The sequence below is a fragment of the Gossypium raimondii genome, chromosome 11 (assembly GCF_025698545.1).
Source record: "Gossypium raimondii isolate GPD5lz chromosome 11, ASM2569854v1, whole genome shotgun sequence".
Classification (NCBI taxonomy): Eukaryota; Viridiplantae; Streptophyta; class Magnoliopsida; order Malvales; family Malvaceae; genus Gossypium; species Gossypium raimondii.
Window position 1 is genome coordinate 61,345,570 of NC_068575.1, and position 25,026 is coordinate 61,370,595.

The 25,026-nt window shown below is 32.9% G+C and overlaps 3 protein-coding genes, 1 non-coding gene and 1 pseudogene across 4 annotated transcripts; all 5 read right to left on the bottom strand.

Annotated features, from left to right (window-relative positions):
• Positions 1–3,373: 3,373 nt before the first annotated feature.
• On the bottom strand, positions 3,374–6,768 carry LOC105800885 (cellulose synthase-like protein G3; annotated as a pseudogene).
• Positions 6,769–8,012: 1,244 nt separating this feature from the next.
• LOC105801943 (auxin response factor 9) lies at positions 8,013–12,527 on the bottom strand. The gene is made up of 14 exons (XM_012633306.2): positions 12,064–12,527; positions 11,851–11,966; positions 11,624–11,719; positions 11,304–11,360; positions 11,056–11,208; positions 10,875–10,959; positions 10,636–10,726; positions 10,344–10,508; positions 10,150–10,263; positions 9,988–10,060; positions 9,697–9,850; positions 9,003–9,607; positions 8,725–8,912; positions 8,013–8,625 (listed from the first exon to the last, which is right to left on the bottom strand). Exons 1-14 carry the CDS (start codon positions 12,116–12,118, stop codon positions 8,487–8,489), a joined length of 2,091 nt encoding a protein of 696 aa, XP_012488760.1. The 5' UTR covers positions 12,119–12,527; the 3' UTR covers positions 8,013–8,486.
• A 5,133-nt stretch (positions 12,528–17,660) lies between these two features.
• Positions 17,661–19,121, bottom strand: LOC105801944 (uncharacterized). Its single transcript, XM_012633307.2, has one exon. It carries the CDS (start codon positions 18,993–18,995, stop codon positions 17,928–17,930), a length of 1,068 nt encoding a protein of 355 aa, XP_012488761.1. The 5' UTR covers positions 18,996–19,121; the 3' UTR covers positions 17,661–17,927.
• Positions 19,122–20,536: 1,415 nt separating this feature from the next.
• TRNAA-CGC (transfer RNA alanine (anticodon CGC)) lies at positions 20,537–20,609 on the bottom strand. The gene has a single exon. It is a non-coding gene; the product is annotated as a tRNA-Ala (tRNA).
• A 1,059-nt stretch (positions 20,610–21,668) lies between these two features.
• LOC105801942 (uncharacterized) lies at positions 21,669–24,718 on the bottom strand. Its single transcript, XM_012633305.2, has 7 exons — positions 24,512–24,718; positions 24,270–24,336; positions 24,121–24,182; positions 23,948–24,037; positions 23,703–23,842; positions 22,207–22,261; positions 21,669–22,092 (listed from the first exon to the last, which is right to left on the bottom strand). Exons 2-7 carry the CDS (start codon positions 24,334–24,336, stop codon positions 21,916–21,918), a joined length of 591 nt encoding a protein of 196 aa, XP_012488759.1. The 5' UTR covers positions 24,512–24,718; the 3' UTR covers positions 21,669–21,915.
• Between the last annotated feature and the right edge of the window lie 308 nt (positions 24,719–25,026).

Here is a 25,026-nt window from a genome sequence, read left to right on the forward strand (position 1 = left end):
AAGTGAATGAGATGTACCGAAAGAAATGGAGAAGAAGATTATAATTAGAGTAGATACAGTAACACTGAAGAAAGATAATAAATTAAAAGAACTTTAGAGAGAATTTTGAGAGTAGAATTTCAAAGTTTCAAAAGTCTTTTCACTAGTCATTAAAGGCTCCTATCTATAATGTTCCAAGAATAGGAGTTACAAAGCTAGCAATTAATGAGAATAAAGGAATAAATTTTAGTTACAATGGCATTACTAGTTAAGAGAGAATGGTGAAGGTTTTGTTTGTGATGGTGATGATGAATAATGAAGAAGAGTTCACCATGTTTTTGAAAAAATAGAACAACACTCAGTGTTACAGGAAAATGTTAAAAGAAGAAACCTCTTAATTACCTCCATATTTGATCCACCAAGCCAGACTCTCTGAAACATCCCAAAAGTGAAGATAACCCAAAAACTCTGTCATATTTCGAGGTTACTCCCACTTCTTCTATTTTGGCGAAACGGTACCATATGAAACATTTCTTGAAAGGTAAGATGATTGTTATTTTTGGATGAGAGTTGTTCTAAATATAGTTATTCTTGAAACAAGAGTTGTTTCGTTCTCAACAAGGAGCTGTTTTGAAATAACAACTACATTGGATGACAATTGTTTTTACTAAAATTCTGTTTTGAACATAGTGATTATGGACATAGTTGTTCTCGACAACTATTCTAAACAAGAGATAATTTGCTCCGAAAGAGATACATTTGGTAGCACAATTTTTTAAAATATAATATTCTTTTGTTTTAAGGAAGAGATAAAATGTTAGCAACCAAAATTAAATATCTATATTATGTAACAAAAAAAATTGACGTTGTAATGAACCCGAATTTAATAAAAGAATTTTAAACATTGAACTTATATTTTAAAATTGAAAAAACAATTAATTCATTTAAATAAAAATAAATCAACTAAATTCTTAAAACCTAAAAGATAGATGGATTTAGAGTATATGTTTAATATTTTAAAAATTGAATAATTTGATGAGTCAAAAGTCATATTTCAACCTACTCGGTGGTGTTTGAAACCAAAATCAATTGGACTTAAAAATAAATAATAAAGAAAAAGGCGGTTAAAGTGAGACGTTGAAAATTAAGCTAAATTAGAAGTGAGAATAAATAATTATCCCTTAATCCTTCCACTAATGTCTGTCAATATTCCTTAGCTGGCAATAAATCTCATCATTTGCTGACCAAATCCATCCGCAATGTTTTTTTATTTTCCTTAAACCTGGTGAAAACCTCCAATTTTGTTTCTATATATTAAGGTTTTGAACACTTTAGAATAAAATACTGTATCTTGAATGCCAGATTTTGGTTTTTTCTGTTTTTTTTGGGACACAAGAAAAAAAATAATCGAACTTAAGAAAATCAAAAACCTCAAACTATTGAATGCCAGATTATCACACAAATGAATTTTTTATAATATATATTAAAAATATTATATAAAATGAAATATGAAGTTTTAATTGAATTTGTATTGATTTTGTATAAAAGATAAATATTTAAAAGATTTAATTTACGTTCAATTTGACATAAAACAAAAAGTTAGAAAATATGATGGTTGATCGTTAAATTATTAATCCTACAAAACATATAGAAAGTGTAAATACACTTTAATTTTACACCTTTCTCATATAAGTATATATTTAAAATAATTATTCTGCTAGTAAAATAAATAAAAACTTCCGAAATTTATATATAATTAATATTTTTTGTGATCACCATTCACCACCAGCCAGCAGTCAAGTAGCCCAGATTTCACGCCGATTAATCGGAGAATTTTGATTGCTTTGAAAATTATTTTTTAGGAAAACTACAGAAACTTAATCATTTAGTCTACTATCTAAAATCTTTTTCTATGTCCACGCCGATTAAACGAGGAATTTTCTGTTTTTTATTGCCGTGAAAACGATTTGCACCACCGGAAATGTTGACTCTCACACCAATTTGCAATTCCGATAACAAACAAAGCTTTTGATGTACACCATCAGCGTGCATTTCACCGCTCCTTTCACATATAAACTCGTTTTCTTTTTTTTTTAATCTGTAATTTATTTTTTACTTCTCGAGATATTTATTGGATCGAATTCAGCGATCTATCAACCTCGTGCTGATAATAAATTTTAATTATGTAAATATAACTGATTTTGATTGTAATATAGATGGTGTGGATTCTTTTCTTTTTCCTTTTATGGCTACAAACAATTGTGGGACATTTAGACAAAAGCCTTGTTGTCAACTCCCATACTCAAAAGCAAAGGATTGTGAGCAAGTTGTTGCTGTTTCTTTCTTTCAATCTTGTCACTATTAGCAGACTTGATTTACCAACATGTGCATATGTGCCCACTTATATTTTTTTTCGATTTCTGAGATGATAATATATGGTATAAATTTAGATAGCTATTATTTTAATAATGTAGGGTTTGGAAAGTTATTTAGTCATTAAATTTGGGTGTAATCCTTTGTAATTACACAAAGAAAGCATGTTTATGTAACTATTGTAATTGGTGGGTTTGGACGAATTAGGTGTAATTGGAGTACCTAATCACACTTTACAAATCTTACAAGAAATGTGAGAATTAGAGTAATTACACATATAATTACACTCAAATTTAGTTGACGAAAAATCCCTGACTATATGATTAAGGAATAAGGTGAATAATCACTTTTCACTCATGCAACTATCAGTCAGTTACTTATAACCTACATACCTCTGCTAGATTCCCTTAAACCAAAAGCACTCATTAACATTTAACTGTTTTACCTAATTAGAAACTCCTTTGTCGTGCATATTTAGTTTTGAGTGAAAGAATATGTCTTTGTCAAGCTTTAGGTAATTGTTCTACCAATCATACTGTTCTTTTAGCAAATTTTGGCACCAAACTCATAGAAAAAGAAATCCACAATCGATTATCTAAGTGTTTTTGAGTTCCAAAGAGTAAGCAAAGTTCGAACAAAGGATCTACCTATGCTTCTCTACTCGCAAGTTTTCGCATGGATATACATTATCTGCTGAACAAAGGATTAACCAAATGAATCTATAACTGATATAAAGGGTTAATAGTTTTGTAACTTCAATTAATTCAGTTAATTATAGTTAGGGTCGAATAATAATCAAACTGATTGTTTCAAGACCTCTAAACCAAAGAGAGGAATAGATGGACTGCAAAACGATGCCGTTCCCTCCCATGATCCTCGACGCTACATTGCTCAATCTTCAGCCATTTTTTTTCCCTTTGTGGATTCACGTAGCCAATCCTATGGGCCATTGCCCATCAACGTGGCATACACAAAAACGAAACCGGCTCAAAGCCCATCAATGTTGACCCATTAAAACGAATTTATTGATAAATAGATCTTACTTCATAGCAATAATGCAAGTTAAAGAAAGCAGTCAACACAAAAACTACTGTGTAATCTGTGCTCCTAATTTTTCAACTAGCAAGCTACCATATCACTTGAGAACAAGAGAAGCTACTGAATAAACAGCCAATACCAGAGTTGTTTCAGTAAAGGAAATGAAGCTGATAACAACAATGGCATTAACCCCATTTCCTTGTTGCTGCCATTGACGAAATGAATCAATCCATAAGTGAACGAGAATAAGTTAACAATTGCTGCCATTGTTAGTGGTACAAACATGGCAGATGACACCCCAAATTCAAACAACCCTTGCACGTATCTTTTCCTTTGCTCATCGTCGACTACCTTTCTGGTGACATTGAAACCCTGTGTCGGAATCCCAATGGATTTAAGCAAGAACTCGGTTAACCCAAACAAGAAACATGAAAGCCCTTTGATCATCCACAGTCTCTGATCACTCCACCATCTTTGTATTGTTCCCCCACCAACACAGTGCTCTAAGAAATCTTGCCCATATGCTCCAAGAAACACTAACACGTAAAGGAGAAACCATGGCTCAGAGACCTTTGGGAAGATATTGAGACCATTGAGGAGAGCAAGTTGAGGGACAAAGGAATATGTAGTGATTGGAATTGACAAAATGGAAGAATATGCATAGCTTGAATAGCCTAACCCGATGAACAGCCCCATAGCTTTAACAGCAAAAGTTATTGGACTGTATCTTCAAGAAGCCACTTCAAGGAGACCAATTTGCCACCTCTTGTTCTGAAAAGGAACATCAAGAAGGTTTAAGGGTGCATTTCCCATAAATGCAGCCTTTTCAGGATTGCAGAATATGGACCTCCATCCTTCACATTTCAGTCTAAAACCTGTGTAAAAGTCCTCCACCAGTAACCCATATCTAAACCCAATCTGTCACATATCACTGTTTTGCAAGCGTGTATAATCACAACAGCAAAAGCCAAAGGAAACATGCATGGATGTATGTATGTATGTATGTATGTATGTATGTATGTATGTATGTATGTATGTATGTATGTATGTATGTATGTATGTATGTATGTATGTATGTATGTATGTATGTATGTATGTATGTATGTATGTATGTATGTATGTATGTATGTATGTATGTACAGCCACAGGTTATCTTAGAGCCCCATTTGCTCTGGTTTTCATAATTGCATCCAGCTACTCGGTGAGCAACTTCAAGAACTGATGGAGAAGTAATGGGATTGTTCACAACATAATCAGGACTTAATTCCCTTATTTCCGGTGAAACCAAAGTTAACGGGTCGCCGAACAAAGATCGCCGGCGAATAAAACAGCAAGTTCCCATATAATTAGGTCCGGATAACCCATCTAAGCCAGAAGGATTAAGTTTAAACAAACGTATAAGCCTACCAGCATAACTATCAGTCTCATTTAGACCATGGAATTCTTGAGGAAACTGAATGTAAGCCAATCGATTCCGGATTTCAGGGTCTAACACATAACAAAAGGCAAGAAAGGGTGTTCTAGGATCATTCGAATACATGTTGCAGTCTTAAGGTTAAAATTATAGGCGCATTTGTCATAACAGCAAAAACACGAACCTTCAAACACAAAATTGGCCATATATAAGTAGATCCACATATATAATTATACACTTAAAAAAATAAAGTTCATATGTGTATATATATATATATATATATATACCAGGACATTAAGGGCACCGGCTTTGAAATGGTGAGGAGATGTGAGGCGCTCTTCTGTGTAGAGACATAAACCAGGTTTGGCAAACAATGGCCTGTAATGTCTCTGTCTTGGTTTTTCTCCAACAAAACCTGGTTATAGACAAATAACAACGTTGTTCTGTCGATTGACATGCATTCATTAATTTCTGACGTAAATGTTGTGTTGAAAAACCTGAATTAGAGGGATGATTTTGACGGGTAAATCCATGATCGGTTCTCCATTTACTGAAAGCCTGATGATCTTTATCGTTGGTTATGTACTCATCATCAACTCTTCCAGTTTCAACAACGTTTTCCTTTCTGAATTTCATGCTCTCATACATTACCTGCAACAATTTTAACCCTTAAAAGTTTTCAATTTATTACTGTTTATGTCACTATCTTCGTACCTTTATGTCTTTCACTCGAATATGAACTTATATCGAATTTTCCACTATTTTGGGAAATGACGATTACTTATTTTTAATGTACAATTAGTCCTTTTTAAGTGACTAGTGATTTTTATTTAAGAGAAAATAACAGTAAAATTTGGCTTGGTTAAAATATACTTTAGGCCCTATACTCTTCATATATTTAAAATTTAATCTCTTTTACTTTATCTCAAGATTCTTTTGTCAAAATTCTTTTTAAAATTTAATTCTCTTACTTTTCAGATGTAAAAGTTTATATTGATAAAAAATTTTGTTAAATTCATATTTATTACAATAGTCAATTTCTTTTATATGACTATAAAATGATGATTTTTTTAATTTCAAAATATCACATTAATGAATTTAACAAGAGAATTTTATGGTGTTAACAATTAAATTTACATTTTGAAATTTAAAAAATAGAGAAACTAAATTCTAAATATATAAAAATACAAAAATTTGTACCATATTTTTTTATTTTTTATTTAGATACATATGCCTAAACATAAATAAAAGCCATGTGAGTTAAAAGGTTTCATTGTAAGCTAAATATTTATTTTACCTTAATCTTCTCAGCTTCAATGGTTCTTGAGTAATTGGATGCAAAATATTCATCGGGGCTCCTCGTCGTTATACCGTTCTTCCTACAAAAAGGTAACCAATAGGCGGCAAACTTCGCAGCTTCCATGAAAGCAAAGAGAGTTAGAGCTGATACTCCATTGTCGGATACTCGTACGCCATCACCGATAACGCCGTATTCACCACCCTCGTCGGCGGATCCAACCCCGGAAAATCACTTGGTTCCAAGAACTTTTCAATGTTCTCGGAGATGAACAACGATAGTGTTAAAGAGAAAGAAACAAGAGTGGGAGCCGAGAAGTGTCCGAGCATGGCAATAGAACAAAGCTACGAAAGCACAAGTGTAAACTGCCGCAAAACACACGGTTTGGGACCGTCCATCGTGAAGGCTTGAGCGTGTGAAGGAGCAGAGGAACATGGGCGGCGGTGCAATCTCTTAGACATGGCTCCTCCGTACTTTTTGGCGTGTAGCCACCATAAATTGTTTTTCTTTTCAGAAACAAATCAGTGAAAATGGAACTGGAATGTATGAAATACGATACGAGATCGTAATCCAAGTGACTAGTATAGTCTTCGTCAAGGCCAGCAGTACCAGTCACGACTTTTTGTTGAGACCCAGTCACACGATTGTAGCGTCCACTAAAGTCGTTAAGTCAATGACGTGGCTGACGAACTCACTACCATGGAAAACTATTTCTTTTATTTTATGTCGAAATTCCTGATTATTTCTATTTTATCTTTTTATATCTTACCATTAAAATTTATGTTCATTTTATCTTTTTATCTTTTTAAAATACAATAAATGATACTTAAGGATGCATATAATTTAAGTTTAGTTTAAATGAGTAGTTCGTTTACTTGAATAAAAATAACAGTAAATAATAAATTTAAATACCATAATATAAAACAAAAAATAAACTAAATAAACCGCACCGATCCAAACCCCACCTCAGTGTCTAATTATGTGGGTGTATCTTAGCAATGTAAAAACATCACTCTCTTACAAGCTTTGTAAACGTTTTGACCAACCAATAAGAAGAAATGTCCGCCTCTGGAAGTAAAAACTTCTTAAACGAATAAAGGATGTATTCTTTAACGTTCTCTGACTTCTGCCAGAAGCGTGCTTGAGTGACTTATTTATAGTCAAACAAAACATGGAAAATATGGATCGTTTTAGTTCCCAATCCCATCAGAAGATTCATTTAATGCAGACTCATTCACCGCTCTAAAATAATTCATGGCTGAACCCTAATCTAATGAGGTCTAGGATAGATTACACCAGTAAACCGCTCCGTTTTGCGGCAATATGTTGTAGCACAAAGTAGAGCTGAATAAAAAAAAGAAAAACGAAAATCGACTGGAACCAAAAATGTAAGTTCAAAAACCCATTACTATCCAATTCTATTTTTCTTTAATTTATAATTAATTAATTTTATAATATAAAATAAACATTTTATATTTAAAATAATAAAAATAATTTAAAGATTCTTGAAATTTTATTATATTTTAAAAATATTCATTAAATAAACTTTAAACCTTTATTAAATAATATTAAGAAATCATAAAACAAATAAAAATTTTAAAAACCAAACCAATTTATAATAAACTGATATACCACGACTGTCTTTGAATGGTCAACATTGGGATAGCAAAAATTTGTGCTCAAAATCGACATTCACCATCTCTTAAAATCAGATTATATGAACTTAAACGCCAAATTATATAGTTCTTATTTGAGAAAACTAAACAATTACTAATTTTTTTACTGTCCCAAGGGGGGAAACAACATTTTAAAGCCACTTAATTGACCAAACTATGTAAGACATTTATAGTAAACCCTGCAACTTTAAAACTCAAGCCAAAAATTATATGATATTGTAATATTCACAGCAAATGCCAATAAATGCCACCCTTGTAATAAAGGGCAATGAAATAAGATTATGACTTAAGCATCCTCGAATAATTGACATGATAATCAACCTAATGAGTATGTACAAATTAAACCCCCTACAATGACAGTGAAGCTAATTAAATTAATGGCAGCAGTACAAAAGCTGTAAGCAGCGACACTTTCACTCGCTGCAAACAAGGAATATACTGCCAGACCACATTTTATATTTACAAGCACAGGAAACACCACAATTAAAGCACCCCAACCCACAACAAAGATTATAAGTATTCACATTTTTCCTAGTCTTAGCCTCTTATTCCGAACTAATTCATTAACAAATTCTTGGTTCTTCAAAACCCAGAAGATGTCGTTTTTAAGTCTCACAGCTCCAAAAAAAAATGAGCTACTGATTAGGGTTTCATCAACTTCAGTGAAAAATAAACAGCAGGTAATGAAGATAAATGGGTTCCTATTTTTTTAGTTTTCAGATGAGTCTGAACTTATTACCGTCCCTTCACCTTCGATAGAAGCCAAGGGAAGTTTGCTTCCTGTCTTCAGCTTTTTCACATCTTGGCTTGAACAAATAAATATTCTTCTTACCATGTTGCAAAATTCCCTGAATGGATATAAAATCAAAGTCATAAACTAAATTATAGAGGAGATTTAAAATATATATACATGTAGGAAATAGTCAAGGCATTATCAGGTAACTTACGGCCATGGATCATCGCCTACAAGCATCATATCACCTTCATCATCAGTGTAGACAATCTCCCACTTATTCCTAGGGCGAAGCTCTCCCTTAATATCAAACATCTCCTCCAGTTCATCTATAAGCTGACCATACCCTTCAAACATGGCCAAATCCACAGCACGACCTACGGCTATCCCCTGCATTTGAACCTATTCCAATACACAAACCCCAAAGGGAGTTTACTGTAAATTCTTCAATTGGATGAATTAATATTTGTGAGAATATTTTATTTTTAATACCTTTGTACGACTTCTTGTAAAACTAGAACAACTTTGCATGCTCTGGTTCTCTTTTGCTGATAACTGTAATTGTTCCAGCTTCTTCTCTTTAGAATCTTTTGAAATTTCAGACTTCTGATCAGAATAAGTGGATGATAGAGTACTTGGGCCTGGTACTTCAGTACCCATTATCATAGTAGAAAGTTGTGCAGGTGTTCTCTCCAACGGTGTTGAGCTTGTAGAATGGTTTATCAGATCAATACCGAACAATCGGCAGCTAGCAGCTGTCTCAGATCTCTTAGCCTTTTCAGTTGAATCAAAGGTTGAATCTTCGTTGAGCTGTGGGTTTGAAAAACCCGAAGGAACAGGCCAAGCAGAGAATCTCGTTTTATCCTCTCTTGCATCAGGAAACAGATGATGAGGAACACATGTGCCAGGAGAAGATAGCCAACTTCCTTTATTCAGAGCCTTTGCGACAGAGCTGCAACCACTGCTCATCTCTGTCCACATGTGGTGCCCAATAACAGGATTTTCATTTCCTTTTGCTTCGGCAGCAATGTTTTGTGGTGTTAGATCATGGCAATGCGTAACTCCAGAATAAGGAGCTGATGTTGTTGAAGATAAATCTATATTATTCAAATAAGATTGGATCATTCGATTATCAGAAACAAAAGCATAACAGAAGAGACATCAAATAAGGAAAACATATCTTTACCTGGGGCAGGAATTTCAGCAGGTGGTCGAGGCCTTTTGTTCTTAGCTGCAACTGGTTGAGTCAAAGATGGTGGAATGGGAGCAGCAAAGGGTTCTATCTCCCACGGTGAAACCCTATCAGGCCTTGGGATAGAGGCAGGTTCATCCCATTGTACCTGTTGACAAATAGTAATTATAGTCCTCCGCCTTTCCCCAATCCCATATGATTATGGACAGATCAGACCGAGAACAATCGGTCTTATACTGACAAAATTATTAAACTTAGACTTGAAGGAAGCATGTAAGAAGTTACCTTCAATGATCGCCATTTTGAATCTTTCCAAAGAGGAGAAAAATCTTCAACCCCCACAATCGTGCCAGAAAACCTTTATCATCAATCCAGATAGGTTAAGTGTTTACAGAAGAGATCGAACAATCACGGATTAAAAGCAATCATGTAATTAAGTTCCACTACCTTCTCTCAGGAGAATCCTCCCCTTCAAACTTCATCTTAAATCTCATGCCAACAGCAAACTTATTACTAAGAGCCTCTAAATATTTGTTCAACCCAATGATGAACTGACTTGTCCTGATATTTTACACAAGACAAATATTAGTAAAGGAATATCATGTTTATCTCCAATGTTAACAAATCTGTAAATATCAAACCTTGGCTTATAGTAGACAACAAAGAGGGTTTGTGTTGAAACAGCATGAGATGCAGTTGCAAGCACTCCTACATGCATGCTCTGACTTGAAATCACTGACGATGGCATGATGCTATGTTGGCGAACAACACGCCTCACTCCAACACGTAGCTCGCCATTTTCCCCTCTAAATAGCCAAGTATTAAATGAATACCCCATTAACACGAGAGATGAACAAAACCAGAGAAAGCCAGAACGTGTTCAGGGTGAACATACACAAACATCAAAGTAGAAAAAATGCAAAAGTAATCTACCTCAGAAACACAAAGGAGTCACCAGCTACTAATCTCTTTGAAGTAACAAACGTACTCCATCCTGTTGTGAGCAAATGTCTCCTTGGTTGGCCTGCTCATTTAATCAGATACATATAAATAATGTGTACCTAACGAATAAGGGAGGCTTAATGTATTTCACGTCTAATAGAACCACAGGAGCACTTATAATATCAAATGACTGAACAAGGAAGACAACAAAAATCACGTGTTCATATTACCTCTGAAAATATGCTTAAAGCGCCACTCATAACCATGAAGATCCTTTGCAACCAATTCCTGGGTTGGTGTTGCATCATTCATGTCCTTAAAGACATCCATGTAAAGATATCAGAAAAAAAAGAGATTTAAAACAAAAAAGTGAAGAAGGCAAAACAAATAGCACGATCTAGAAACTCATACCAGTTTAGGAAGGCAATCAGTAGCATGTTTGCGAAGAACAGAAAATCCTCCATGAGTGCTTGTATCTGACGCAGTTAAAACCTTGCAGAATGAGTGGACTGTAGGTCTTTGAGACTCAGGGGGGCACAGATCAGGGGTTGTTGGCTCAGGTTGCTAGAGATGCAAAAATAAAAAATAAATCACTAATTTCATGTGTATTTCAATACTTAAAAATGTACAAATCATAAAGGAAAAGGATTGATTCTTACACTTGGTTCCGGCAACAAAGTCACTTGTGCATAAACTTCATCTGTTTCTTTTTCAGCCTAGAAAGTCCATGAAAGTTATCCCCAAATCAATCATGTTGACAGAATAATATAATGATCCGTTTAGTCAAAATCACTTAGAATCTAACCGAAATCTCAATTTATGGAGCAGAAAAACAAATACTCAAAAAGAAAGAAAAAAAACAACTCAGGTGTACATTCTTCTCAAGATCAAAAACAATAATAGGATCCTAATAATTACTCCACTTTTATTTTCTCGGTAAACAAAAATCACAACTAGAAATCATAGCTGTTAATATTACCAGCAACTGAATATGAACGACACGGCAAAGAATCTTCGATGGAAGATTAAACAACGGAATCCTCTGATTCAACGTCTGATTCGTGGATGCTTCCAACTAAAACAATCCCCCACCAAAAATAGCAGTATCTCAATCAACAAATCCAAGAAGAAATTAATCATTTAAAAAAAAGGAAATTTGAAAAAAAATATAGAGAGTATGAATGCGAAAAGTGAAAAGAGGTTTGCCTGTTCCATATGTCCTTGAGGAAAATAATACACTCTCTGTTCTGCACGAGGAACCTCAACCAGTGGTCCGGCACATAACTTCCATAATTCCATGTACAGATCATCGCATCCATTTCCTATCAGTCAAAAGGAACATGGAAAGTTTCAAAAGTTCTCCAGGAAAAAAAGCAAACAAAAACTAAAAGAAGCTGAATATTGGTATTCTCTTTTTACCTTCAGAGGAGACATTATTTGTCTGCGAAAACGACTCTACCCGATTCGCCATCATTGAACTCTCTCTCAAAACTCTCTTTAAGTCAACAACAAGCAACAACAAATGTCAACAAACTCCAAAAACAAAATAAATCCTCCAGGCTACGAATTATTAACAAATCTAATTCAAATACACTTCAAATTCACTTTTTCTCTTCTCCGCCTCTTTGCCACACCGTGTCAACCCCCAGATCTAAACACCGTAATCAAAAACCACTTTCAACGTCGCAAAACCGCCTCGCCAAACCGCTTTCCGCTTTCTATTTTCTTAACCCCTCGCAGAATCTCTCTGAAAAGTGAACGCCGTTGCAAAGAATCCCCGAAAACCGCTTAGCGTGTGTCCTATATTACGCGATTGTTGTCTGCCTTTTAACTTTGATTCTTCCCTTCTATGGTTTCTTCTGTTTAAGTATTGTTTTATCGCAAAAATTAACTAACTGACTTCACTAACTCTGGTTCCAGATTTAACCGGAGGATGGAGGAGTGTATGCTACCAGGGAGTGAACGTGATGGGTGATTTGGCGGCAAACGGCGCAACGCCGTTTTTTAACGTCGTTTCTTTTGTGAACGAATAATTGGGCTTTGCCGCCTCATTGGGGTGCGTGTGGTTTGGGTGGGAAAAGAAACTAGAAACCGATAAACTTTTTTATCCTATGTTTAAATTTAACTATATTAAAGGAAAAAATTATTTACTATGATGATTTTTATAAAATAATTTATATAGAAAATGAAGAAGAAAAATAATAGTTTACATTTTAAAATTCCTTTTCGTTTTTTTTCCTAATTTTTAACCGATGATTAAATATTTTAAAGGAATGTAAGGTATACTCAATTTCTCTTCTTTTCTTTTTATCCTTTACTTTGTTTTACTTGAACTTTTCCTTATTTGGATTGATAGGAAAAGTTCTTCTTTCCGTTACTTTCTTATCTTTTTCTCTCCTCATCCCAATTTAAATATGGTGTGAAAAAAGTTAATTTTATAACATATTTTTAAATATTTTATAAAATTAATATATTATTAAAAATTTAGATTACAGGCGAAATTTCTTATGTAATAATTTTAGAATATTAATATAAAAATCAAGTTTAACTTTAGTTGATATAATAAAGCTAAAATAATAGAGATCATGATGCCTTCGATTTAAATTCTAATATGATATGTAATTTTTAGATTTTATATAAAAATAAAAACACTTTTAAAATATTACTTGTTGTTTTATATAAATAATAATAAGTTTTGGGTAATTTTATAATTGAGTTAAAATTTTAAATAATAGTATAGATTATTTAAAATCACAAAACAAGTCAAAATGAAATAAGAAAATTTTTAACATCACATCTTATTCTAAAATAGATATATTAAATAAAATATATATAATATTTAAACAATAAATTTTAAAAATAACAGTTATTGATAAGATTATAAAAATGTAAATAATTTTAATTATGTTAGTAAAAATAAACTTAAAATTATTTGTATTTTTCAATTTAATCAATATTTCAGTATGAAGTCAATCTATTACTAATGTTGTTTGGGGTGAATAGAAAGGCGTTAACTGTTGGATTGTTTGTTGCCGTCTCTTGTGTTGTCTGCTTAGAAACAGGCAACAATATTGGCTCGAGTTAACCCGATATGTTTTTTTGTTTTTTTACATTTTATTACGGAAATCAAGACTTGAAGTTTAGTAATTTGCCCTAAAATGGTGGTGATAATTACGGGCTTCTGCCTTGTGAGTCAATACGTGGGAAGTGCTGGATCTTGTTTATCATATGATGTTAAAAAAACTCTGTACTATGCATGGTAGTCACATTTTCGTTCTTTTTTCTTTTTCTAAAACTAATTCCTAAAACATTTTTTCCATTTTATGTGCATAAAATCTTAAACGTGAGCTTAAGCTGAATAATAAATAATTAAATTAAAAGTTAAACATGAATACTGAGCTTATTTTTACGAAATAAACGAAGTCAATCAAATATGATTAAACAAATTATGTTTGATTTTATCATTTAATTGAAAAATAAATAAATAAAATTAAAACTTCGACTTCACTCGTACGAAAGGCTTCCAGATTTTTTAAGTAAGAAATTAGATAGTAAAATATTTGTTTAGGGACAAACTCAGAAACAGGTAGGTTAGGTATTGTATATTCTTTCTTGTAGTACCCTAGGGTTAAAATATTATAGTAGAATGCAGGAAACTAAAGGTAGTTTTCTCCTCGTGCTTAACTTTATAACCTGTCTTAATTATTGATACTTATGATATTATTTTATTTATAAACAAGGCAATGAATTTTATTATAATAGGATTAAGTACTATGTGACCCTTCTCCTTTTGAAAGGTTGATATTCTCTCTTGTTCAATATATATATATATATCCTATCTTTTGCTGGATTGCATGAGATTAATATTTGAATAAGAAAATTGTAATGGAGGATTATGACAATAATAAGGTAGATCAGCCTTTTCATGTCATATAAATTTAATAAAAGTATCATGGTAGTTTTCAGATTAATATTTGGATTATATTTTACTTTTTATTCAAATAAATGGTAAATTAAATTTTATAAATTAGATTAAGAAGTAAACGGGTTATATTTATTAAAATTTTATCTATTTTATTATTAAAATTTATATTTGTACCTCAACATAATATACACGTAATTATTAATAAGTAATTAAGTTGAGAGTTTAAGATCTCTTGAGTCTGAGTTCAATTATTGGTGTTGATTTTTATATATTATTCTATATTTTTTCCTTCACTCACGATATAATTGTCAAATTATATAATATTAATAAGTTTTAAAATAAAAATTAATTATTTGTTTTCTAATAAAATGCTACTAATTTTAGAATTGGGTTCATTTAAATAACCGGATCGATAATTGAATTAATTAATTTATCCTTTTTTATTCAATTGATTTTTAATTTATTTTATTTACTTCGATCTATATTTTTATGAAGATAATTGATTTTATCTCATTTTAATACTCTTTTGATTTTATGGTACTAATTGAATCACCATTTGATTAACTGTGTATTTATTGTTTAATCTAATTAATTAAAGATTATCTACTTATTAATTGAAAATATTTATTCCAAATAAATGTCAGTAAAAAACCGGTTAACATACCGGAAATAATTTAAAAAGGGAAGGACGAATGAATGGGAAATGGGCCGACAAGATAATAAAAGTTCCAGAAATACCCTTGCGGCTGTCCACCTATGATTAGGGCAGTGATGAAAGTGGACTAACGTAAGGGCAACAATATTATATTGCTAAAAAAAGAAAGAACGAACGAATAAAGAGATGTATGGGGGGGGGGGGATACCTTAAAAATCACTGAAGAACGGACGGAGCACTTGCGTTGGAATCCAATGTGAAAGGCAATAATAATATAGTTTTAAAAAATGGTTTTGGGTTTTTTTTTTAAGTAAATTGGAAAAAATTTCAATTTTAATTTAATAATTATTAAATTAAATTTGAATTTAATAATATTTAGATAGAACTGTTTGTGAATTTTATCGATTTTTTTAATATATATTTTAATTATTAAATTAAATTATTAGATTCATTATATTATAACTTTAAACTTAATTATTGAGATAAACTTGAGTGAGAGAAATAATAAATGAGCATAATCAATCTTAAATTTAAAATAAATATTTGATTCAACTCAATTTTAATATTAAATTTTAAATTTCAATTGAGTTCGAGGTTAGAGTATTCGGACTCATGTTCAATTATACCCTTTATGCCTAAACCGCAACACTATATCTTAGTGTATTAATTAATATTTTAAAATATTGTATTTATCATATATACATATGTATTTCAGTAACATGCATATAAATATATTTATATATTGATAAAATTTTAATTTCAATTACTTAATTATATTATATTATTTTTTTTTTTAAAAAGTAAGTATATAAAATAAGAATTAAGATGAAAAATGTTAGAAAATTGGGTGTACAATATTTTAATTTTATAGCAAACAACATGAATCAGTTGGTCTTGATATAAGTTGATATCAACCCTAATAAAACTTAAACTATTTGAAATTGATTTAAGATTGAAACAAATACTGAAACAATAATGACAACGATGATTATAATCTCCTAAATTATACATGTTTTGACTTATTGTTTGACTGGATTAAGGGTTTCCCTTTCGTTGGATCAAAGGCAAAATAAATATTTATTTATTTATTTATTTAATGATAAAACATCATGTGATTAACAATAGCAATGTCATTTAAACCCCACAATATTGGTGTAACATAATTGAGCTTACCTGTTACCACTAAAATCAGGTCAAATCCCATGTTATTGCCTTCTCATTGGCCTTTATTTATTTATTGGTTCCTAATTTAGTGCTTCAAGTTAGGTAAAGGAGGAATCCGACTTAGATCCATTTATACCCAATCACAACATACTTCCTTTTTGTTATTTCAATGTTTTAGTTTAGGCATAAAGAGAATGACATTTTTTTTTCTTTTATCATTTTAATCCTTTATTTTTAAAATTTAGTTAAATTATTTTATTTTGGACATAAAAATTTAAAATTTTAATGGTATTCGTATGCTAGCATGCATTATAGTTTAAGGGCGGTTTAGCATTGCTCTGAGAAGCATTTTGAAATAAAACATTACTAAATAATATGTTTTTGAGATAAAAAATGTTTTGCAAAAGCATAAGTAAAAATTTTAGCTTTTGCTCAAATGTACTTTTAACTCAAAACGCTTTTGAATAATAGTACTAAACTAAAGTCCAAATATATTTCACTACTAATATGGATAATTTTTAAAAATATTTTATGAACTTTTTAAAATTTATTGGTTTTAAATATGTTTTATTTTTAAAATTGTTTGTGAGATATACATGGAGGTGATTAACATTTTCATCTAAAAACAATTTAACAAAATTTCAAGGATTGGAGGACAAAATTATATAATAAAAAAACACTAATGGAAAAATTTTAATGTTTGATGAAAATATAGTAATAATACCTTGTGTTATACATAAAAAATACATATTTAAATGGATTTTCCTATGATTCTATTTTTGGGTACTGTCTTTTAACAAATTTCTTTTCCATAATTCATTGGCCTCTAAAATATTTTTTTTTCATTTTGGTACTTAATTTTTATCCCAATTTGGTACTTAAAGTATACTCAAATTCTTAATTTGGGATCTAAAGTATGCCTCCGTTATATATTTTAGTCCCTTTTAAATTGACGTTAAAGAAAATTATTATAGACAATCAAAAAGCACCGTGGTCAACAATTAATCAAAGTGAAAAGTGTTTTAATATTATAATATTCTTTTTAATTTAAATTTAATTTTTTATTTTAAATAAACCTAATTATCACGTGATATGTTTTTTCATTGGCCAAAGCATGCCACATGGTGCTTTTTCATCGGCCAAAGTTGTCTAACAATTTTTCTTAGCAATGCTACAAAATAGACCAAAAAACAATTGATGGAAAAAAAAATTTAAGTACAAAAGTGAAAAAAATAAATAAATAGAATATAGGAAAATCCATTAAAATGTATATTTTTATGTATAACGCAAGGAATTATTATTATAATATATTTTTTTGTATATTGAAATAATTACATACATAGAAATATTGTAATTTGCAAAAAGAAAAAAAAGAGTAAATACCACTAAAACACAAAACTTACATTCTCAAGGACATCATAATTAAAAACTATTGAGCCCAATGGGCCTAACTATCCATTGTTACCAATTGGACTAACACCAAGAGACCCATATTTTTATTTTAGGCCACAAGAAAAAAGAATACAAATTGCAAAAGCACTAAAGACAAGTTGGACAATGGATTAACCCATTTTCGTTACATTTACCACAAATTTCCTTCTTATCCCCACTCGCCACCACTTTACGGCTCCCTCCGCATTCCAAACACGGCACGAACCGTGCTCCGCCGCAGCCTCCGCAAGCCAGCCGCCCTACTCCTCTTTCCATCCGTGCCATACTCAGCATCTTCCCCAGTTTCCCTGTCTCATTCAGTTCACTCACCTCCTCAGCACCACCGAGGTACCGTCCTTTAGCGAATACCCTCGGCACACTCGCTTCGTCACCTAACAAGTTCCTTAACTCGTTAAGGAACTCACCATGCAACGACACGTCCCTTTCGTCGAACACCACGCGTTGGACTTCGAATATCCCTCGCACCTTGTTGCAATCCTCGAACGTACGCCGGACACCCCTCAACGACGTCGTGTAAATAACCACCGTTTCAATCCCTCCCGGCGGACATATCTCCGGGAACTCACTTAATGGGTCTCGTTTGCCCATTATCTTATCGTAATTTGCCATCCTTCCTTCTTTTAACCTCTCTTCCCTGTCTTTTACTATGAATATATTCTCTTTTAACTTCGACCCTACCGGCGGAACTGAAACTTGCGGCGACTCCGGGTTTTTTACCTCTGTCGGCTTCGTTTTTATTTCTTTTACCGGTGACTCGGTTTTTTCAACCGGTTTTGAAGATAACTTCGCATCTAACTCTTCTAAAGTATGAAAACTTAAGTTCTTACGAGGCTGGAGCTGAGTAACTTGTTTTGGTGGTTTTTGAGGTGAATTTGGAGCTTGGGGTTTCTTGTTCTCGTTGTTAATGGTGGGTTTAAGATCTTCAAGCGCTTTGCTAACTTCACTCCATGAGTGAGGAGCAGTTTCAAAGGCGTTGAGTTTCTCGAGAATCGCAGCAGGAACATGTGTGGGCTTCTCTTGGTTCTCCGACGCGGTTTGGTCCACCTTAACCCACGGTTCATCTATGGCGTTGATGTCGAACACCGCAAAGCTTGACGGCGGCGGACGGTAGAAATCCACGGTGGCGACGCTGCTTTTGGAAGAAGTGCAGCCCATTTTTTGTATTCTAAAAAACAGAAATTTGGGTTATATTTTCGTGACAGTATGGAGATTAATTTGTGTATATATTTATGGAGGGGAAGTGAAGTAGAGAGAACTTGTGTGGTAATGCATGAAATGGAAGGGTTTTTTATCTTTTAGGCTCGTTACATCTAAATGTTGATGGGATTATTGTTCTAAGCCTTGAGATGATTGAGTGGTCTATGATTTAGCCACGTGTATGTTTGAGTGACAGACACGTCTATTGAAGATATCTTGAGAAAGACTTTGCCTATTGTTTTATCCGATGTGGGAACATCAGTACCCGTCGTGCCTGAAATTAGAGGTGTACGTTATTCGGTGTTTAAATTACGTGTAGTTTCAAATTTCATTGTACAATTTTCAAAAGAAAAATTTTCATATAAATTTCCAAAAACTAAAAAATAAAACCTGATAAAAATATTTAAAATAGGTAATAAATTTTATGACATAAAAACTGAATATAATTTTAATTGAAATGGTAATATTTAAAAAGTAAACATTATATAATATATTATATAATTAAATTTAAATTTATTAAATATTGGTTATAATGATAAAGTATATTCCATGTTTAATGAGAATATAAATTCGAACATGAAAAACGCAATCACGAGCCTCGAAGTAAAACTAAGAATAAGAAAAAGAATACAGATGTTCTCCAACTGCAGAAAAAATGAACACTTTAAGCTTGCATGAGAAGATGGGAACGGCTCCAACCACATTCCTGAACTCTTGGGTGGTAGGCTGGAAACCGGCCCGGTCGAATGTGTTAGAGGTTCCCGTTGATAACTGTCAAAGCCTGATGGTTTCCCACTACCAGCCACCAGGGAGAATAGAGCAGCTCAATATATAGCGGTGGGTGGGGCAAATAGAGATAATAAGAATATTAATACATGCATTCTTGCACAAGCATTTCACATACATACTTTGTTCGACAAATATGTCAACTGTATCGGCATTGATTAAACGATCCTACATCGTTTCCTAGGGGCTATATCTGCCCTGGCATTCCAAAATGGAAAAGGCGACATGAACGAAGCTGTCATGCCAATGATGCCATTGATACCGAGGTTAGCTTGGGGTTCATAATTACACAAAGAGGGCTTCACGATCAGTCCCCAAACCATGCTCTCACAAGGTCTGTGACTCCATCTTCCTCACAGCTTTCTCGATGTTCGGCATATTCTTTTTGAAGGCTTTGTTACATTCAACACTTCACTCCATCTTCCTCACAGCTTCGGCTTAGCATTCTGCAGCAAGCGAATTGATAGCACAAGAAGATGTTAAAACTGCGAATCAAGTTCAACCATGCAACACTTCAAACTAGAATATTCTATGATCAAGCACAGGACACAGAGAGATTGTTTCAACTGCCAAAATGATTAGTATATTTGCCTTGGAATACCGGCCAATAGATTGTTTCAACTTGTAAAGCCTTGTAAAATGGGGTGGGAGAGGTTAAGTTGCAGTTTGTAAGAAGCTAGTTGTCGAAGCAAGTTCTTCGCAAAAGGAAGGATTGGAGGTGCGGGGAATCGAACCCCGTGCCTCTCGCATGCGAAGCGAGCGCTCTACCATATGAGCTACACCCCCGTGCCGATTACGTTTACTTAAATATTTTTCAAATTTGTATCATATTATTTGATATCTCGACCAGATAGGAACTCCCATGGAAACTAGTTTATAGTTTTGTTTCACAGGGAGGCAGAGACTGAGAGGAGAACAGGGCGGCAATAGGCGGCATTAAGGGTAGTTGAAGGAGCAGGGTGTGTAGGTGTACTTTTAGCCTTTTCAGTTTTTGGTATGGGCCTTTTGGGATTGTTTAGTGTTAGCTAAACGAGCCTATGTGAACAGCCTGCTGGATGCTACAAGCCCACAACACGAGTCAGCCTTAAATCACTATTCACTAATCCAAACAATATTGTGGAATAAAAGTTTTTATGAGTAAAGTCGGATTAAGTTTGAAATCGAGCTTATGTATGGTTTTATTATTGTACATAATTACTTAAAACACATCTCGGATGAAAATATATTCTACATTTAAATCAAATTTATTCATATTTATAAATAATTAATTCAATAATATTTACATAAACTCATATTATATTTTTAGTTTTTAAAATATATATTTTTAATATCTAATAATTATAAATATGCATTTCTTTTATTATCATTATATTCTTCTTATTTTATTTTAGTGAATTTATAAATATAAATAACTTTAAAACATATTTCTAATATTTACTTTAGTACCATGATTTAAATATTAAAGTATATATGTATTTTTAAAATAAATACTAAGTTTAAACACATAGTTATTAGCATAGTTATTAGCATATTTACTTTAATATTTAAATATTAAAGTATATATGTATTTCTAATATTTACTTTAGTATCATGATTTAAATATTAAAGTATATATGAATTTATAAATATAAATAACTTTAAAACATAGTTATTAGCATAAATGATAGATGAAAGCCCAACACATATTTGACTTAATATTTTTATCAAAATACTTTCAGATTTTGCATAAAACCCTTGTTCAAAGCCTGCTATTGAAACAGAATAAAACTTCAGGAATATCGATTATATTTTGAACTGAAAATGACTGGGATTACTGAACCTTTGCGCACTACAAGCTCAATAATATAGGTTAAAATTTTAACTGAATTAACAAAATGAACAACCCTATTTGTATCAATTCTCAAGGGGTACAGTCCACGAGCCAATAGAAAACGAAGGAAAATCACTATACAACTGAAATGTCACTTTCTCACGTAAAATGCTCGAATAAGCGAGTTTATTTTGATGGCGAAAGTAAGAAAAACATGCATCGCCCAAAAAAGACGAGACAGCTTGTCCAGCAGCAGAGGGAATGCTTCGTCTCACAACACCATCAGTTGCCAAATCGGCCTCTTCTCCATGGCATTCTTTGTCGACTGCTGCCGTTACGTTGTGCAGGACCATTCATTCGCTCTTTTTTCATATTGGCAAACAACGAATCCAGTGTATGAGGCCTTTGCTTTGTAACAACATTCCCTCCTTGTTGCTGTTGCGGCTGGTGCTGGCGTGGCTACAAAGATAAAAATTGCCAATTGACATCAATACAGAATTACTTGTGTAACATGCGATTCATTCAAATGCTTTGAATCATGAAAATGCGACTTCCATTGAGATAGAAGAATACCTTTGCTGCAAAACCTCCATTCTTAGCCCTCCTCTGAACAGGTGGTACTCCAGTCCTAAACCAAGAAAATGAAAACCATGAATGGATATCTGAAACAGTAAAAAACAATAAGAGAGCAGGTCCAACAAGAGAACAGCTTTCACCCAACAAGTCGAGCAACCAGAATCAATACGGTGAAACTTGAGGAGCTTTTCATCAGAGGAAGAATGCAATTATTTCCAACAAGCAATAAAATAAGACAAATCAAACCATCTGCTTGCAAGTACTCATCAAATTTCCGGTAAGCTCAATCTGGGAATGCTGCGCTACCAATAAAAACACAAAAAACCCTCCAATGCAATAGCGGAACTGGGGGAAGTCACAAGGGTTGATTTCCCAGAATGTCAGACAAACAGCAAACTTCCAGTTGAGTAACCTCCAAACCCCAACTTGTGAAGAAGATTCAACACTTGTAAATGCCATGAAAGATTGCATAATAGATGTCAATTTACATCCGAATAACTAGATAAAAACAACCAAGTCCCTTTCAAAATTCCTACCAATCCGTTATTATTCCTGCTTCACTTCTACCTAGAGAATTTCAAGATGGCACCAAAGGCAGCAAACTGTTATCTTTGCCAAAAAGTATGCGTTTCAAGTCATGTATTACTGTGACAATCAATCCAAGGTTCTCAAACATAGCTAAAACCCAGTCACAAAATAGGCAATTAAGTGGCATCCTAGAAAAGATTGGACGAATGAAGAATCAATGCTAGACTCAGAAAAAATTGCTCATTCGATTAAACCATAGCCTCTGACAGGTTAAAACTAATTGTGAAAATTGATGGATAAGCAACCTCCAAATGACTAAAGTTGTTAGTCAAAGAATCTTAAGTGGCCAAAGCTAATTGATGAAGAAAATCAAAATCAGGGCAATGACCAAGCAGATGGAGCTACAGCACACATAAGCATGTAAACAAACTACCAATTTGACATTTCAAAAAGTTTGTCCAATCACATAACAATGTCATTCCACGGAATGCATGTATACCGCCCTTGTGCGATTGCAATTATCAAATTAGTAATCTTACTTCTCTAAATCCAACTGCTTCAAACATGATAAACACATTTAACACTTGCTACTCCATGCTTCAATATCCATCCCATATGGCAGAAAACCAATTCCACAATCAGCACCACTTAATCTGATTAACGAACATTGCACATCATGGAAATAAAGAACTAAAAGTATACTATTTTGGGTAGGGTGCACAAAAACCCTAAACTTTCAAGATAACACCAAGTTAGGCCACTTCTCCGCAAGAAAAGTAATAAAAAATATAGGGAGTTCCACATAACATGCAACTTGAATTAAGTTAACCAGGACCACTTTCCAGAGGTCATCAATATTGTAGAAGATCCATTATTTACCTGCAATGATTCAATGATAAAAATCAGCTATTAGAATCATAGCTTCTAGCATAGAGCATCAATATGAGCTATTAGAATCCATTTACCTAGGTTTGTTCAAATTAGCCACCCTGACACCATTTACATTCTTAATTCGAACTGGGGCAACTGCAGCCCTGCGTGCAGCCTCAGCTGCCAAAGGAAATTGATTCCCCGGGATGTTTGATCTTCTTTGAGCTAGAAATCCCTGATTATCATACACAGAGTAGAAAGCAAATATACATAGTTAAAGGCAATGTCTGCAACAACAATGTATTGCGAATTTTTTATCAACAGCAGTAAAAATCCACACCTGTCTGACAGAGGACCGCGAATCCATATACTGTTGAACCTTCAAAGCCTTTGCTTTAGCAGCATTATTAAAAGGTTTCTGACCTTTATTCTGATGGTAAAAAATAGAAAATATTAGAATATCACCTCAATATTAGAAACAATATTTTTTCCCTTGAGGAAGAAATTTCTTACCAGTACCCTTTGCTGCTTCTTGGTTTTATTTGAACTAGTTTTTGACATTCTAATGATATCATCTAAATCCAAAGAAAAAAACAAAAAATTAGAAAACCGTTTCTCGTCAAAAGAACAACTTAACAATGCGCAAACAGTTAATAGCTCACCCAATGTCATGTCCATCTTCTTTTCTGTCAGAGCGATTGCTTCACTTGTAAGCGGTTTAGCTGCCATCTGACATATTTTAAAAATTAAAAAAAAATTCAGTTTAATCGTAAGAGATAGGAAAAATAGGGTCAACAAATTAAGTAATTCTAAAATCAAAACTAATAAACGGTACAGATATCGATTTGCAGATTATATAAGACGGATTCGAGAAAAGGGATAAAAGATTTAAAATCGAACTTACCGATTCCGATGATTTGATGAATTTTGATGAGAAAAGCGCAAATAATTAAAGATTTGGGTGAAGATGTGGCTAGGGTTAGGGTTTTCAATGTTGTTTCTTCGTACAAGGGAAATAAAAGGGGGAAACTATATTGCAAAACTGCGATGATTTGGGTGCCAAGGCTGCGAACAACAAAACGATAAAACCTTCGTGGGTGAAAAGAAACTGATACTTATATAAGACCGTGGGAAAGGCGGATTTTAAGTTTATATCAATTATACAATAATTAGATTTCAAATCCGTCTTTAATTAGGGATCATAATTATTACGTCACGGAAGTTTTGATACTTATATAAGACCGTGGGAAAGGCGGATTTTAAGTTTCTATCAATTGTACAATAATTAGATTTCAAATCCGCCTTTAATTAGGGATCATAATTATTACGTCACGGAAATTTTGTGGGTAATTACTAAATTAGGGAATATTCCGCGTACAGCTCAGCATTAGATGGTGTTAGTTATTTAACAAATACGAT

Bases quoted from the DNA above. Each gene is read 5' to 3' on its own strand.
- LOC105801942 (XM_012633305.2), bottom strand. From the start codon at position 24,336: ATGGCAGCTAAACCGCTTACAAGTGAAGCAATCGCTCTGACAGAAAAG. The intron at 24,038-24,120 runs GTAAGAAATTTC...TTTTACCATCAG, and splicing joins AGAAGCAGCAAAGGGTACTG to AATAAAGGTCAGAAACCTTT. The intron at 22,262-23,702 runs GTAAATGGATTC...TTCTTGGTTTAG, and splicing joins GCTAATTTGAACAAACCTAG to GACTGGAGTACCACCTGTTC.
- LOC105801943 (XM_012633306.2), bottom strand. From the start codon at position 12,118: ATGATGGCGAATCGGGTAGAGTCGTTTTCGCAGACAAATAATGTCTCC. The intron at 11,209-11,303 runs GTAAGAATCAAT...TTGCATCTCTAG, and splicing joins CTTTGTTGCCGGAACCAAGT to CAACCTGAGCCAACAACCCC. The intron at 10,061-10,149 runs GTAGTGGAACTT...TTGATGATAAAG, and splicing joins GAGGATTCTCCTGAGAGAAG to GTTTTCTGGCACGATTGTGG.
- LOC105801944 (XM_012633307.2), bottom strand. From the start codon at position 18,995: ATGGGCTGCACTTCTTCCAAAAGCAGCGTCGCCACCGTGGATTTCTAC.